Raw genomic sequence first — 13700 nt, 5'->3', positions numbered from 1 at the left:
TTTGCGAGTCGGTTTGGGTTCGCAGCAAACTGTGATCTGGTGTGGGCCCAGCTCCAGCACCGCAGATTAACGTTGGGCAAGACAGAGCAGGAGCTGGCACAGGACATTTACCAATCAGTTAGGATCGCGTATCGGGCCCTAACAGTGGAGGCATGGGACAGACTGGCACTAGAGAAATTTTTAGCTGCTCTTCCAGACCCTGAGGTCCGAGCGGCCGAGTGTGCGGCCAGGCTGGCCTCGTGGAGTCTGCCCGGTCGGGTGCCCGAGAGGCCATCAGTGATGATCCGACAGGTGGAGATTCGGGATCAGGGAGGCGGGCTGGGAGAAATTGACATTACCCAAATGCTTCAGGGGATTAGCCAGCCACTGTCAAGTTTGATAAGGGGTAATTCTGCAGTAGGTGCGCCACAGCACACCTACTGGCGGGGTCCAGCCCAGCCAATAGAGCAATTTGATTATGGCTGAGGGGTCCGGAACCGGAAGAGACATTACACCGATACCCACAGGGGCCTTTTATGGGGAGTTGTTTCCGGTGCGGGCGAAGAGGACACGTGCAACGATATTGCCGGTACCCGGCAATGGAGGGACCCTCCAATAGACTTTTAGACTCTGAGAGGATGAATCCTCCTGCTGAATCGCCAGGTCTATCCGAGGTGCCCTTACATAGGTCGAGTCCGGAGATCACTGTCAGGGGTTGGGGAGACTAGATCGGGCTGAGCATATAGGGCCATGCTCGGCTGGTGAGATTGTGGCGAAGTGCTCTCTGGTGAAAATAGTGAATTGCGGGAAAATTGGCATGGGTTTGTAATTTCTGCTGGGTTTTAGAGTGACAATAGGGACAGTGGGTAATTGGTTACAAAGCGGGCACGAGTGACTGTCGAATGGCTGGTGCGTGGATCGGGTGAGGAGAAGTGCTGTGTGAGTTGTTTCAAGTTAAGAAGTGAACTGTATGGTGCACACACTGGTTTTTATTAGATATGGTGTGGTAACTGGGAAGGTCATGGTCGGTGAAGTGTTAGAAATGCAGGTGTCACATGTAAGGCCGATGGGGTGGGGGGAGTCATGTGGGTTTTGTGGGTGGGGATGATGTGCTTGTCCACAGGGATTGCTGAGGCTCACGGTGAGCGGGAATGGTGACAGTGTCTGGAGGCAACTGGGAGAGGGTCTGGTTGGGCGACCAAGGTGGGTCGGACCTTGGCGACCCAGGAAGGCCAGAGGAGCCAGTGAGACCCCTTCCAGTGTGTTGTACGGGGTTAGAGCTGATGGCTACCAGGGCGGGTGGGAATCAAAGGGAGCGGGGCGGAGAAACGTCCGGGTTGGACTAAAGCTTACCTGTGGGCATGGTTGCACCTGAGATGCCCCCATCATCTTGTGGTAACCCACCCCACGGCCATGACGGGATTCAGCCTGCAATCATTGAAATGGGGACCATGACCAAGAAATGTGATGATGACCATGGTGTGAGTGTTGTGAAGATGTACGAGTCTCACTCGATCCCACACAACTTGACATGTGCAGCAAGGGCATGATATCCGCATAATTTTGGGGTGAAGCAAATTTGAAAATTGGCTCCCCAGGTAACGCTGGGCCTATTAGCAACCACTGGGGGACGCGATCGCGTGTAAATATCCCGTGAATAGTGTCGTTAAGGCTTAGAGTAGGAATGTAAAGTATGTGTTGTGTTTTTGTGGAACCTTTTGTTTCCCCTCCCCAGATCACTGGAAGAGTGTTGGACAGGAGCGATGATCCAGAGAATGGAGTGCAACTTCGCTCAGTGCTCTCATGTGATTAAATAAAAAAATTAAAAGGATGAATGATTGTTTCGGCGAGGATAAGGCCATAAGGGGATAATCCGTTAAGCAGGAAAGGTAAGTTGGCTGCGGCTCGCTGCCCATTGCCCCTCCTACTTTATTTCGTTAGGTTAAATAGGTGCGAGTCAGTAAGTGTTAAGGCTGGTACGGTAGTGCCTGTGATATACCTTGCAGGAGCTGCGGTACCAGAGGAGGGGGCAGTGTTACGTCTGAGGGGGGGGGGTATGCATTCAAAGTGAAATTGGGATGTTTAATTAGGTATGCCATGCTGTTCGAGTTGTACCAGGATCTCGGTGTAATAAGTAGCAATTCAGTGGTGATAAGTTGTCTCGTAAATGTTCATTTCTTTAAGGGGAAATGATAATTGTCACATAATTAGATAGGGAAACGGGTTAGGGTAAGTGTTTATGCGTATCCCCTCTTAGTATTCCCTGTAGGCTTGCTGTGACGTAACAGGACGGTGCTGCGGATGGCTCCACCCCTTGATCACGATTGGCGGAAGGTGACAGGCAGAGGGCCAATAAAAGGGCTCCATTGGAAGTGACGAGGACTCGAGTGGAAAAAAGCGATCTGGCTGGGAGAGGAAGGAAGGAGGAGGGAGAAAGGAAAAGCTCTCGTCGAGGTGGCACCACAGAGCTCTCTCTCTCTCTGGTTGCGCTTGTTCGTTCCTCGATTTGTCGTGTCTCGTGGCCTTGCTGTGCCTCGTGCCTCACCTCGGTTGGCCCTCGGCTTCTGCTGGCTTGGTGTGCAGGGGCGGATCTGCCTCCCTCTCCTGCTCGCATCTTGGCGCTAGAACTGGCTCCCTGGCGGCTGTGAGCGGTCTTGGGCCTACACCAGGAGGTCGACACCACCAGGAAACTCACCACGGTGGCTGGTTGGAGCTCACAGGCCGGAAACCGCGGTTCTGTGCGGAAGGGCTGACGGAACCTCGGCACCACCGTGTCTCCTGCCCCTGACGAGCGCAACGCCAGCTCGTCCAGCACCAATCCAGTGACTTTTATGTCGACACCATGGGCAAGCTTGACCACTAGCTACGTTTTTTGTGTGTGTGTGTGTGTGTGTGTGTGTGTGTGTGTGTGTGTGTGTGTGTGTGTGTGTGTGTGTGTGTGTGTGTGTGTGTGTGTGTGTGTGTGTGTGTGTGTGTTCCTGGCGCCTTAGAGGGTTTGAGATTTGTATATCCATTGGAATTGTTTGTGTTTCCCCCATGCCCGAACCCACACCAGCTCCCGTCGAATCGCCCCGGATCCCTCCTCTTGCAGAGTCTTATTATCGTTCTGGTTTGAGAAATAAACATTATTAACTCAGTGAAAAGCGACTCGTGCCACCTTCCTCGTCCCGTTTGCTGGAGAGCGATTAAAACCGCCATCCTTGGGTTATAAAAAAATAAACCGCCTCCATCGTTTCGGCTCATTCTACGTTGGCGGGACTGTTCAAGTCCCGTGGACGTCACAATATGCTTCTAGGTCACCATAATTCCGAAAACTGCTATTGATCCCGGTTATAAGAGGTTCTTGAATTGGATGGGAGGGATTGAGGTTGGGGGTGGGGGGTCACAGTGAAAAACTCTGCCAAATCTTTGACGCAATAAATAAATGGACCCTAAAATTTAATAAAACAATATACGCAATTTGGTAAAAATAATTTAAAAAAAAGAAGCAAAGTAAGATTAACGTACATTAATAATTAATTATTTTAAAAATATTTTGAACACCCTGATGATTGCCTTGAACCTGCCACACTTTTCTCATCCCCACTCCTCCACCATTTCCCCCAATGAAATGAAGTCGTTAGCTTGATGGATTTATATTTTAATCTGGTGTTGGTTTCGCGCAGGAATAATGGACCGAATGGCCTCCTCCTGTGTCAAATTCCTTTATAAAAACCTCAAGAGATACCAATGTGAGCCTGAGAGTTCACTTTAACGAGTTTGAGAGTCTAGTAAGATTTACTGTTTATTTTCATTCAAAAATGTACTTAAATATTACACTGATATCAAAAAGTATTCCAAGTAATCCATTTGATTACCCACTTGGATTACTGTAATGAATCACGTGACAGATTGCAGTGAGTAATTTGCAATGGATTGTTGTATTTATTTTATTGTTTTTGAAGTGATGTTGTAGATTACATTTCAGGTTTTTAAAAAATATTTACACTTTAAATGCTTCCTGAAATTTAGGATTAAAGATTGTCCTTAGAAAATATCAATTTGAACTGGAGATTCATGTGTTTATTTGTGAAATGCTAATTAATGTATTGCACATCAATTAAATATCCTTGTCCAAATTCAATCCTGTATATGCTACAGTATTGTGTGCAAATGATATTTTTCTTCTTTTTAGGGGGGAGGAGAGGGTGAGGACTTGGGGTTGCATTAAGGTTAACACTGGAACATTTTCATGCAGTTGATCCTGTTCCAGCACCATCGACTGTCTCCTTCCGCGTCAGTTTCTTGCACGGCTTTGACGTGACGTTTGGCCGAGAAGGTGAAAGCATTACTCTCTCTTGCTCCCTGCTTATCATCCCGAAGCTGAAGCGCATCCTGCCCGACATGCAGTGGTGGAGGGACGGTGGGTCTTGATGTCACACTATCAGTTTGTGTGACATGTAACATTCGCTTATTTTGTGTGTCCATATTATTAAGGCATGGAGAGCAATTTCCTGAGATATTTCGAGGAAAAAAATGCCCGAGTGATATTGACGGTCATCCTTGAACATTTTGATGTCAAATGTTGCATCAAGGCCTCCGTCACTTAAAAAGCTTGAAAAGCATGCTCAGGTGCATGACAGTGGCTTTTGTCCCATGTCATGCTGCTGATATTTTGCCTCATTTTTACCTGCTCCAGGTTTATTGTTTCTGACACGATGAGATTTTCGATGGTAAAATGTTCCAAACAGCAATTTGCTTTTGCACATTGGCAATCAGTGTTTATAGTGTGCAGGATCAGGAAAAGCGATCTGTCACAGAATCAAATTGAAAGTGTGTTTCAAACTAGTTTTGGCCACCCCCCCCCCCCCAAAAAAAAAATTTTTTTTTTTTTTAAAAGCCCTGTGTGACATTGGCCTCCATGTCCCTTTTGGTGTAATATTAAAAAAACTGAAGGCAGCTGTCTGGGACACATAATCATTACCTTTCACCCGTGAATGCCGTTAATTCCTCACATCATCTTGTTCATATTACTTGGTTTGCATCAACTTTTAGATCTGCACAGTCATGGTGAAGAAGAGATTAGAGTCAGGTGAGGCAAGATATCTCGCCATGCCCCCTCACGCAATCAGCTTCACTGGTATTTGTAGATAGATACACTTACATCCTCCTCAGTTATTTTGTTCAGTATACTGAATATCTTTTCATTTGAAATTGCCGGCAATACCATCACCGAGAGATGTTTGTCCGACACTGCTGTTGTCAAATTGTCATCTGAACTCACTTTAAAGGTCGTTTTGCTGTGGGAAATACTGCATGATAGAGCACGCCATGCTTCAAATTGGATGCGAGGCCAACTCTTCCATCTGTAATCACCTGCATATGACATTTTTCACACTATCTTTTATCAACGAAAGTCACTGGGATGGCCATGCGGCCATGTAGACCCTGAAGTTGGACAACATAATTGTTTGATTTTATAATCCTAGGGGCTAACTACATTTTTGCTGACCTCATAAGTTCAAGCATGAAAAAGCAGGGGATGGGTGTGGGCAAATGTTCAATACGAAGGGCTTTAATGTTCACCTGGTGGACGCCGGATGGGCGTTCTAGGATTTCACATGCAGCCATAGCAAAAGATTTGTCCGAAATGTGCTGACAGTTTTCCCCATGTGTGAAGTTCGTTTAAGGGGAGAGAAAGAACAACAATGATTGTAAAAAATAACTCAGCAACAGCTTCCAGATTATTTAATTGGGTCTTTTCACACTGAACATCTAAATCGCATCAGCCATGTCAATAACATTCCGCAAAACAATTTTCTTACATTCACTCTTAAGATAGTATCTTCTCTACTAATAAGTATGTGTGTGTCAGTGTGTCTCCTCCATAAAACCGAGCAGCCTGAAACTTTGCATACACACAAAGAAACCTCCAAGAAAATGCATGACTGAAAATTGGGTGTTTGGGTTAATTAAAAACAGCCCTTTTGAAGATAATTCATGACCTTATTTAATAAGACCCTTCATTATGAGATCCTCAGCCACCTTGCTCTCTGGGGTGTTGAGGCGTTTCCAGGTTAACCTCACTGCGGTCTGAAGCCGCCATGTTTTTTGGCCTGCTCAACCATGCCTTGACTTGGAACAGGCCGCAATGATTTCTTAACGATAAAGTTTTTTTTCCACTTTCCTCTCACTTTCAATTACTTTTGGGGTTTAATCAAATAAAAGGATGGGTGCATGCAGTAAGCTCGCCTATGGGTGTGAACACTCACCTCTGGATTGTCTAGTCTGCATTTTAATCCTGACCCAGCTATGAACTGTCATCCTGGTGTTTCACAGGCAGGATGAGGCATCAATGTGTGCGCAGTCCCTTGGATGGACGTTAAACTGGGTGTCCCATCTGCCAGCATTAGTTGATGGAAGTTCAAGCTCCTGTGATGCCCTTCGTCAAGAGTATGCGAGAAATTGTTGGCACCACAAACAAATAGCAAATTCCTAAATTATACACTCTCGGTCGAATATCCTATGTCAGAGTGGTGTCCCATTACCCAAGAAAAGCAACTGCTCTATGTCGATCATGGGGCACAAGTTTGAGGTAGAAGGATAAAAGATGAGCCGTGAAAGTCCATCATGGGCATTTTGCATTCATACAAAATATTTTATTCAGATTTCAATTTTCACTAAACAATTTAAATTGCAACAACTACGACACCATTTATTTAACTAGCATTTTAATGAATTTTACAATTACCTAATTTACTTGCCCATTTTTCTTGTAATCGATTCTCACGGTTGGTAATGCACTTTTTTATTACTTTCTTTTTTGCGTGAAATGTCCACTTTAAATAATCAAAGTATAACAGATTTGCTTCTTGAAATCGCAAAAACATTCATTTAAACATTCACACTTTGAGGCTTTTAATCGTGCCGTTTATTACCCTGTCCACACAAAGTGAAAAGTGGGGTGAAGCAATTGATTCACTTCTGTCTGTCTGTCCATCATTTCATATACGTCAGTTTATGATCGAGGAACAACTTGATTTCAATTGAATGTTACATTTCGAACGCAAATCGGAAAACAAACCTGACGTTTTTAAGTACTTTGTCTCTGAATTTGTCCCGATCACACGTACGCAGAGAGGAGGGAGAATTTTTTTTTTTTACTCCGTCTGCCTGTCTGGCAGTAGAACAAAATTGAAAATCATTCCAAACAGGATATTTTGCTGTTTTTAAGGACATCATAAAGGACCCAAACAGGAACGAAGAACTAATAGAACACGTCAAATGAGGTGGTTTATAAGACTTCTACAGTGGTAAACTACTGGATTATTTCTTTGTCTGACCTTCAAAATCTCTCTTTTATTCAATTGAATTTTATTTTTGAACACTGGAATACAAATCGTCTTTTTACACTTTCAAAACCCTTCCATTGAGCAGTACTTGGACATGTTAAATAAGGTGGTGTTTAAGACACTCTCAACGGCACTAAACTTCTGGAATGTGCCCGCCCTCGGATGGATGTTAAACTGGGCATCCCATCTGCAGGCATTAGTTGGTGGATGTTAAAGACCCTATGGTGTCCTTCACAAACAGTAAGCGAGTTTTCGCCGGCACCATGAACAAATTACAAATTCCAGCTCTAACCGACATGGGCTGTTGCATTAACAGCATAGCCATGCCGCCAGCCAATGATGCTACTCACAGTACTTGCTGTAAATATCATCAGCATATGAAAGAAGAAGATATACACTTTACCCTATTATACAATCAACCATATTTTACAAACAGCTCCAGTGTTCAATCAGCCATCTATATAATTAGACATTGTTCAATTGTTTTATACAGTTAGACAAGACATATTACCGCTGATCAAGTAAATAAGTTGCTTGTAGCTCTAAGAGTAAATTATAGGCTGTACCAACGAGTTGTGGTTAAAACATGTGGCGCAAAATATTCATCTTCTCCATACTCAGGCTAAACCCGTTCAATATATTCCTGGGAAATCGGGAAAAAAAATTTTTCCTTATAATAAGAGGTTTGAGCACCATAACGTTACCATGTTATTGATATTTAGATGGTGTTAAGGAAATGTAACATGCGTCAGATAGGCATCCTGTAGAACGGTGCCAAAGGGTCTCAAGCAAGGCTATTCGACACGACTATTTGTATTAATTGTTAACTCTATTTTTTCCTTGGAAACATTTTGTCTTTGTGTGTTGGCTCATTAGGAGTTCGTGTCTTCGACTCCAAGTGGGCACAGAGTTTTTGGGATGGTGAACACGCCACACTCTGTCTGAGTCACCTCAACAAGGATGATGAGGGGTTGTACACCCTGCGAGTCATCAGTAACGCATCCTGCCATGATCACAGCGCTTACCTCTTTGTGCGAGGTAAGGACAACCCAAAAATAACATGCTTATACCCTTGGGTTTTAAAGTTCTAAAAATGATATCAAGCCAACAAGCACTGAAATGCCATGACACATTCTGAAGAACCAAAGAATCCACCCATGGGAGAGCAAAATGGCAAACGACTCAAAACACAAAGCATTCCGTTGCCAGGGGTTGTGTACGTGGTAGCTATCCCGGGTTTGCTATTTCCCAGTTCGGTGATCAGCGTAACACTGGAACATAATTTTCAAATTGCAGAAAAACCTGCAGTTAAAAATCGAACACAAATTGTGCTGGAATATATTTGGCTCAGAATTAAAGGCCCCAAATCCTTTTATCCATGACAAGTGATGAACTCTTATATCTCAGACCTTCCCTTCACAAATTTTCAAAGCAAGATGGTGAGCAGTGGTGATGAGAAAAAGTGGCTGCTATGTTGTTTTTTTTGATGGTCAAAATTGGTGCATTTTTGAGATGATTAACTACCACACCCGTTTTCTGCAGACTCCAAAGCCGAGGTCGCTGGAGCTCCATCTGCTCCGTTGGACGTTGAATGCCGGGAACAGAGCCGTGACTACGTTATCCTTGCCTGGAAGCCCCCAAGTGTAGATGGAGGCAGCCCCGTGACAGGATACTTCATCGAGAGGTCATCAAGGGCTCTGCAATTGTGGCATCACAACCCAGATAATAGAGGGCATTGCGCTTTGCAGCCGTGATTTTGCATCAGCGGCTGCCTATTTTCCCTCGAAAATGGATTTAGAATGCACTCGGGTAGCTGTAGCCGATGGGTTAATGTAGAGCATCCAAAAGAGAGTTGAGGGTCACTGAGGCGAAACTGAGAGATGTGAATTGCTTCTTGGATGACTATTCGATCGATGGTATTTCCTCAACTCTGGCTCCAGCACCATGCATCACATTAGTTTCCCATTGCTCTATTCTGCCATTATTTTATTGTACATCAAGTGATGTAGCAGTGAAGCTCTGACTATGGTCCGATTGTCAGAGATGCGTGACTTCGATGTTCGACTTCAACTGTTTCAATGGTGGCACTTCAGTTATCACCCCCCCCCCCCAAACAAACTCAACAGGTCCATTCATATTCACAACTGTCACTAAGATTTGAAACAGTTTTTGGAACATATTGCACTTGAACTTGGTAGCTTGTGTAATGATGTTTCATTGAGAAATGAGGTGCAAAGCGATATTAACATTCCGTTAAATTAGTGGTGATTGGTGTAAAACAAGCGTGACGTCATAAGTTGTGGATAAATACTTTGTTCCGGTTGCACAAAGTCGAGCTTAGTTTTACAGCTATAATGAATGTTAACTATCATCAAAAGCTGTCCATTGAAACTTTATCAAGACCTGATATTATACAGTTTACTAGAAGAGGTACCCACACCTTGTATGGAAGGAATTTAGTTTTGAAAAAGAGAGCCAGGTACAATGTATCATTCCAATTTCTTCATCACATGTAATTTAGCAGACAATGTGAAAGTAATATAACGATTCTTACAATTTTAACATGTGTGTGTGTGTGTGTGTGTGTGTGTGTGTGTGTGTGTGTGTGTGTGTGTGTGTGTGTGTGTGTGTGTGTGTGTGTGTGTGTGTGTGTGTGTGTGTGTGTGTGTGTGTGTCTCTGTCCTTCATAACTCCAAAACTATTAGATCGAGAAGCCTGAAACTTTGCATGCGTATTGAGAAAACTCACAAGGAAGTGTTTGACTGAAAATTGGATGTTTGGGTTAATTGAAACACCCCTTTTGAACATAATTAACGGCCTTATTTAATTATACCCTTCATCAGGCGATCCTCGGCCACATCGCTATCTGTGGTCTTAAGGCGTTTCCTGGGTTTCCTCATTTGGGTTTGAAGCCGCCATGTTTTTTGCCTGCTCAACCTAGTCCTGATTTGTAACACCGCAATGATTTCTTAACGATAAAGTTTTTTTTTTCACTTTCCTCACTCGTATTATTGAATGCCTGTTCATCGTAGTGACAAATCGCTGTATACATCTCTTTTGTATGTGCTTTAGTTTTCAAATTAGGAGCTTCGAGTGATTTCATGCATTATATGACACGGTTTTCCATGATCTTCTCTCACGGACTATTTAAAGTATATCATTGAAATATCATTTCGGTTTTGATGATCGGATATTGTTCTGACGAAATAAGTGTCGAAATCTGATAATTTAAAGAAATAATGAGTCTTATAACTTAGCCTATATACCTATTTACTTTAAACAAGCAAAGCTATGTCCCTCCTTCTCCATACATACACAAGAAAATGTGAAATTTCCAAAACATTAAACTTATCTTTTTCTCCTGTTTGGAGAATTATATTAAGTGAACAAAAAATTTAGGAACGTGCCAAAATTAACCAGCTTCATTGAGCTATATGATTTAAAGCATTCATTGCAGGACCTCATGCCCTCTCCCCATATCCATAGCGTCTGCTAGATCTGTGACTTTATTTTCAGAGGTTTTGTGAGGGCTCCACAGGTAATCAAAGCAAATGTGGCCAAAAAAAGACGTTTAAAAATTGTCATAATGTTTGCGTGGACCCAAAACCGATGATGCACCACGTGATGTGCACAGACGAGCAGGCAAAATGCGGATTTTCTGCAATGTTTATTTCATGGGCCATTGAACTTTAAAATGTCTCCTTGGTTGTTCTGCATTAAGCGGGAACTCTTTTGTGCATGAAGTCAACTTATTTCATCAATTCATTTTATTTCATAAACTGCTGCATGTGTGGTGAAGACTGGCTTTAAAGTTAAAGGGATTCTATTTGGTATGCTGGGCACCCAAAGGGGGCCAGAATGGAACGGAGCGCTCCGTAGCGAAGCGCTATGGCTATTTGTACGATATTGAACGGATTTTAGTACACACTTGTGCTTCATGCTACATGCCAGAACATCCCAAGCACAAGCATCTGTAGTGGTATGTGATGCCCATTGCTCCCTGCCACCTTCAAAGGGCAGTGATGGGCATCTTTGGTGGTGACTGGTTGTGGAGTTCATAGCGGTGAGTTATGCATGGTGGGTGAGGCATCGTGGCGGTTAATGGCGAAAGTAAGTGAGCTTGGGTTGCTTTGGGGATTGATGTATAGATTTTTATAAAGGCGTTTTGGTAGTTGTATTAATGTTGTCGTGTTGGGGTTTGAGTATGGTGAATGTCTGAGGTTAAAGTGCCGTTGGAGAATGCTGTTTTGGCGGCACATGCTCATGAGGTGCTCCTGTTGCTCGGGTCTATGGCATGCATGTGTGAAGGGAAGGCTCGTGTTTGGAGTAAAATAAGTAAAGGATAAATTGCGCCAGCTTCCCAAACCGGCAACGACATAGAAGTCGAGAAAAAATATTCCATGAAAGGAAGTGCAGCACCATATCAGGCTGTGTTGGGTTGGGGTCATACATTTTGACCCCATTCTGGGAGAAAGACAACACCCCCCCCCCCACACACACCGACCTCTTCTCTCCTCATCCCAAAACAAAGCATCTGTTGTTGCCACAAAGCGGAAATAGAAGTGGTTTGAGATCATCACCAAGCTCGATGTTAACACGACCTTTTCATTTTATCGATCCAGTGGTTGCATCATTTTTCCTTTTTCTGTTTTTTTTTTTTTTTTTTTTTTAAGGCTTGCTTCACTCAGCGAGTATATCATTATCACTAAGCATTCTCTCTCAGCTGCCATTCTCATGGAGCCAGAATATGATCATCATTGAATATCTTCATTCAGATATTACTAAGATATGATCTCCAAGCCAGAATATCATCATGTAATATCATCTATCATATCAGTTTATGGGAGAGTAGGTGGAATCCTGCAATATCCTGGTCTGTAATTCTGTTAACTATGTACTCAGGACAAACACTTGGGAATCTAAATTGAGACCAGACATTATCCAGATTATTTTTTAATGCAGTGATGCTTACAGCCTGAACTAGGATAATTGGCATCTCCCGCGGTGAGGCTGAGTCTTTGGGTCTCTCAATCTCACCACAGGCAGGTCAGTGGTGTTTCTGTCCTCGACAGTCTCCTCTCCGGCCTCGTCCCCCTTGCTCTGTTCAAGAATCACTGCTCTCCTTCATGCTTTCATTCCTCTCCCCCCCCACCTTTGGAACAAACTCCCACATACTTTTCAATCCCACTTTTCCCTCCAGGTCTTCAAAACAGCTGCTCACCACCACCTCTTAGCTCACCCCCATCCAAAACCATGATCTTTTCTACCCCCGCTAATCCACCCCCAAACCCACCTTCAAATTCCCTGCTTTCCTTCCTGAAAGTCCCTGTGGTGTCCATCTTGTTTACCCTCGGTACCCTGCCCCATCCCTCTCCCTTCCACAGATCTCCTCATGTCTGTTCCACACTGTTTTTTCCTTCCATTTCCCACCCCTCTTGTCTCCTGTTCCCCTTGTTGTATGTTCTGTGTGTTAGCTGTCATACGAGTCTTGACGTGTACAAAAAAAAAAAACTACATCTTGGGTGAGTTTATTCCAGTCATTGATGAGATGCTCGCTAAAAAAAATTGTTCCTTACTTCTAATCTGGACCTGCTCTTTTTCATTTTGGATTGGTGACCTCTTGTTGTGGGGTTTATTGTTTATTGGAAGAAGCGACTGGCTGGGACACCAAGCTTTCCATTCGTTAACTTGTATACAGTAATCATGTCACCCTTTTGATGTATATAAAGGAGCGAATGCAGATTTAGTGTGTCCGGGTGCTTCTCGTATGATTGGTGACGTAGTTCAGGAACCAAGCGGGTTGCTCGCTTTTTAACTCTCTCTCTATATTATTTACATGTCTTGTACCGCAGGTGCTATAAGACATTTCCATATTCCAGCAGAGTGTCTGACCATAGTTGTGAAAATCATAGTTGGCATCCGAGGTGTAATGTGAAAGAGTTCTCTGAACAATTCCAAGTCTTTGATTGGCTGTCAGGATTGTTAATGAAATGTGTTGCTGCAAGCTGAGGTTTTTGTCAATGATTACTCTTTGATCTTTTTTCCCCAATTTAACATCCTATAATGCAGTATTGTTGAAATCGTAGGTGTTTTAAACAATAATTAACGTGTTGCTCTCGATATCGTCACAAAACTATCATTATAATGAAGCTGTAATATCATCATCATCAAAGAATATCATCATCTAGATATCATTCAGCTATGATCTCGAAGCTGGAATATCATTAAAATGCACAGGAGTAGAGATGTCAAAAATTTTAAAGTATTTATTTGAAGTTGGTATTTATCTACGTACACCTCCCTGGCAGCGTTTATTTCAAGGAAATTTTCGAACTGCACAAATCTTTGATGCAGGTGCCATGGCCCAGTGTTTGAGATTCTCTGTGTCTG

At 43.4% G+C, this 13700-nt stretch overlaps 1 protein-coding gene across 4 annotated transcripts in view; it reads left to right on the top strand.

Annotated features, from left to right (window-relative positions):
* The window catches only part of LOC147020159 (myomesin-1-like), a 218611-nt gene that overhangs the window by 68614 nt on the left and 136297 nt on the right, over nucleotides 1-13700 (top strand). For all 4 annotated transcript variants that reach the window (XM_085895203.1, XM_085895202.1, XM_085895201.1 and 1 more), the window contains 3 exons: nucleotides 4217-4381; nucleotides 8187-8348; nucleotides 8853-8994. In XM_085895203.1, the coding sequence (XP_085751329.1) occupies nucleotides 4217-4381; nucleotides 8187-8348; nucleotides 8853-8994 (469 nt within the window). The remainder of the gene's footprint in view (nucleotides 1-4216; nucleotides 4382-8186; nucleotides 8349-8852; nucleotides 8995-13700) is intronic.

Source organism: Eptatretus burgeri, chromosome 9, assembly GCF_056783735.1.
Source record: "Eptatretus burgeri isolate ZD-2024b chromosome 9, Ebu_testis_v1, whole genome shotgun sequence".
NCBI lineage: Eukaryota > Metazoa > Chordata > Myxini > Myxiniformes > Myxinidae > Eptatretus > Eptatretus burgeri.
Note: the sequence above shows the minus strand (reverse complement) of the source record. Positions and strands in the feature narration are given on the sequence as shown.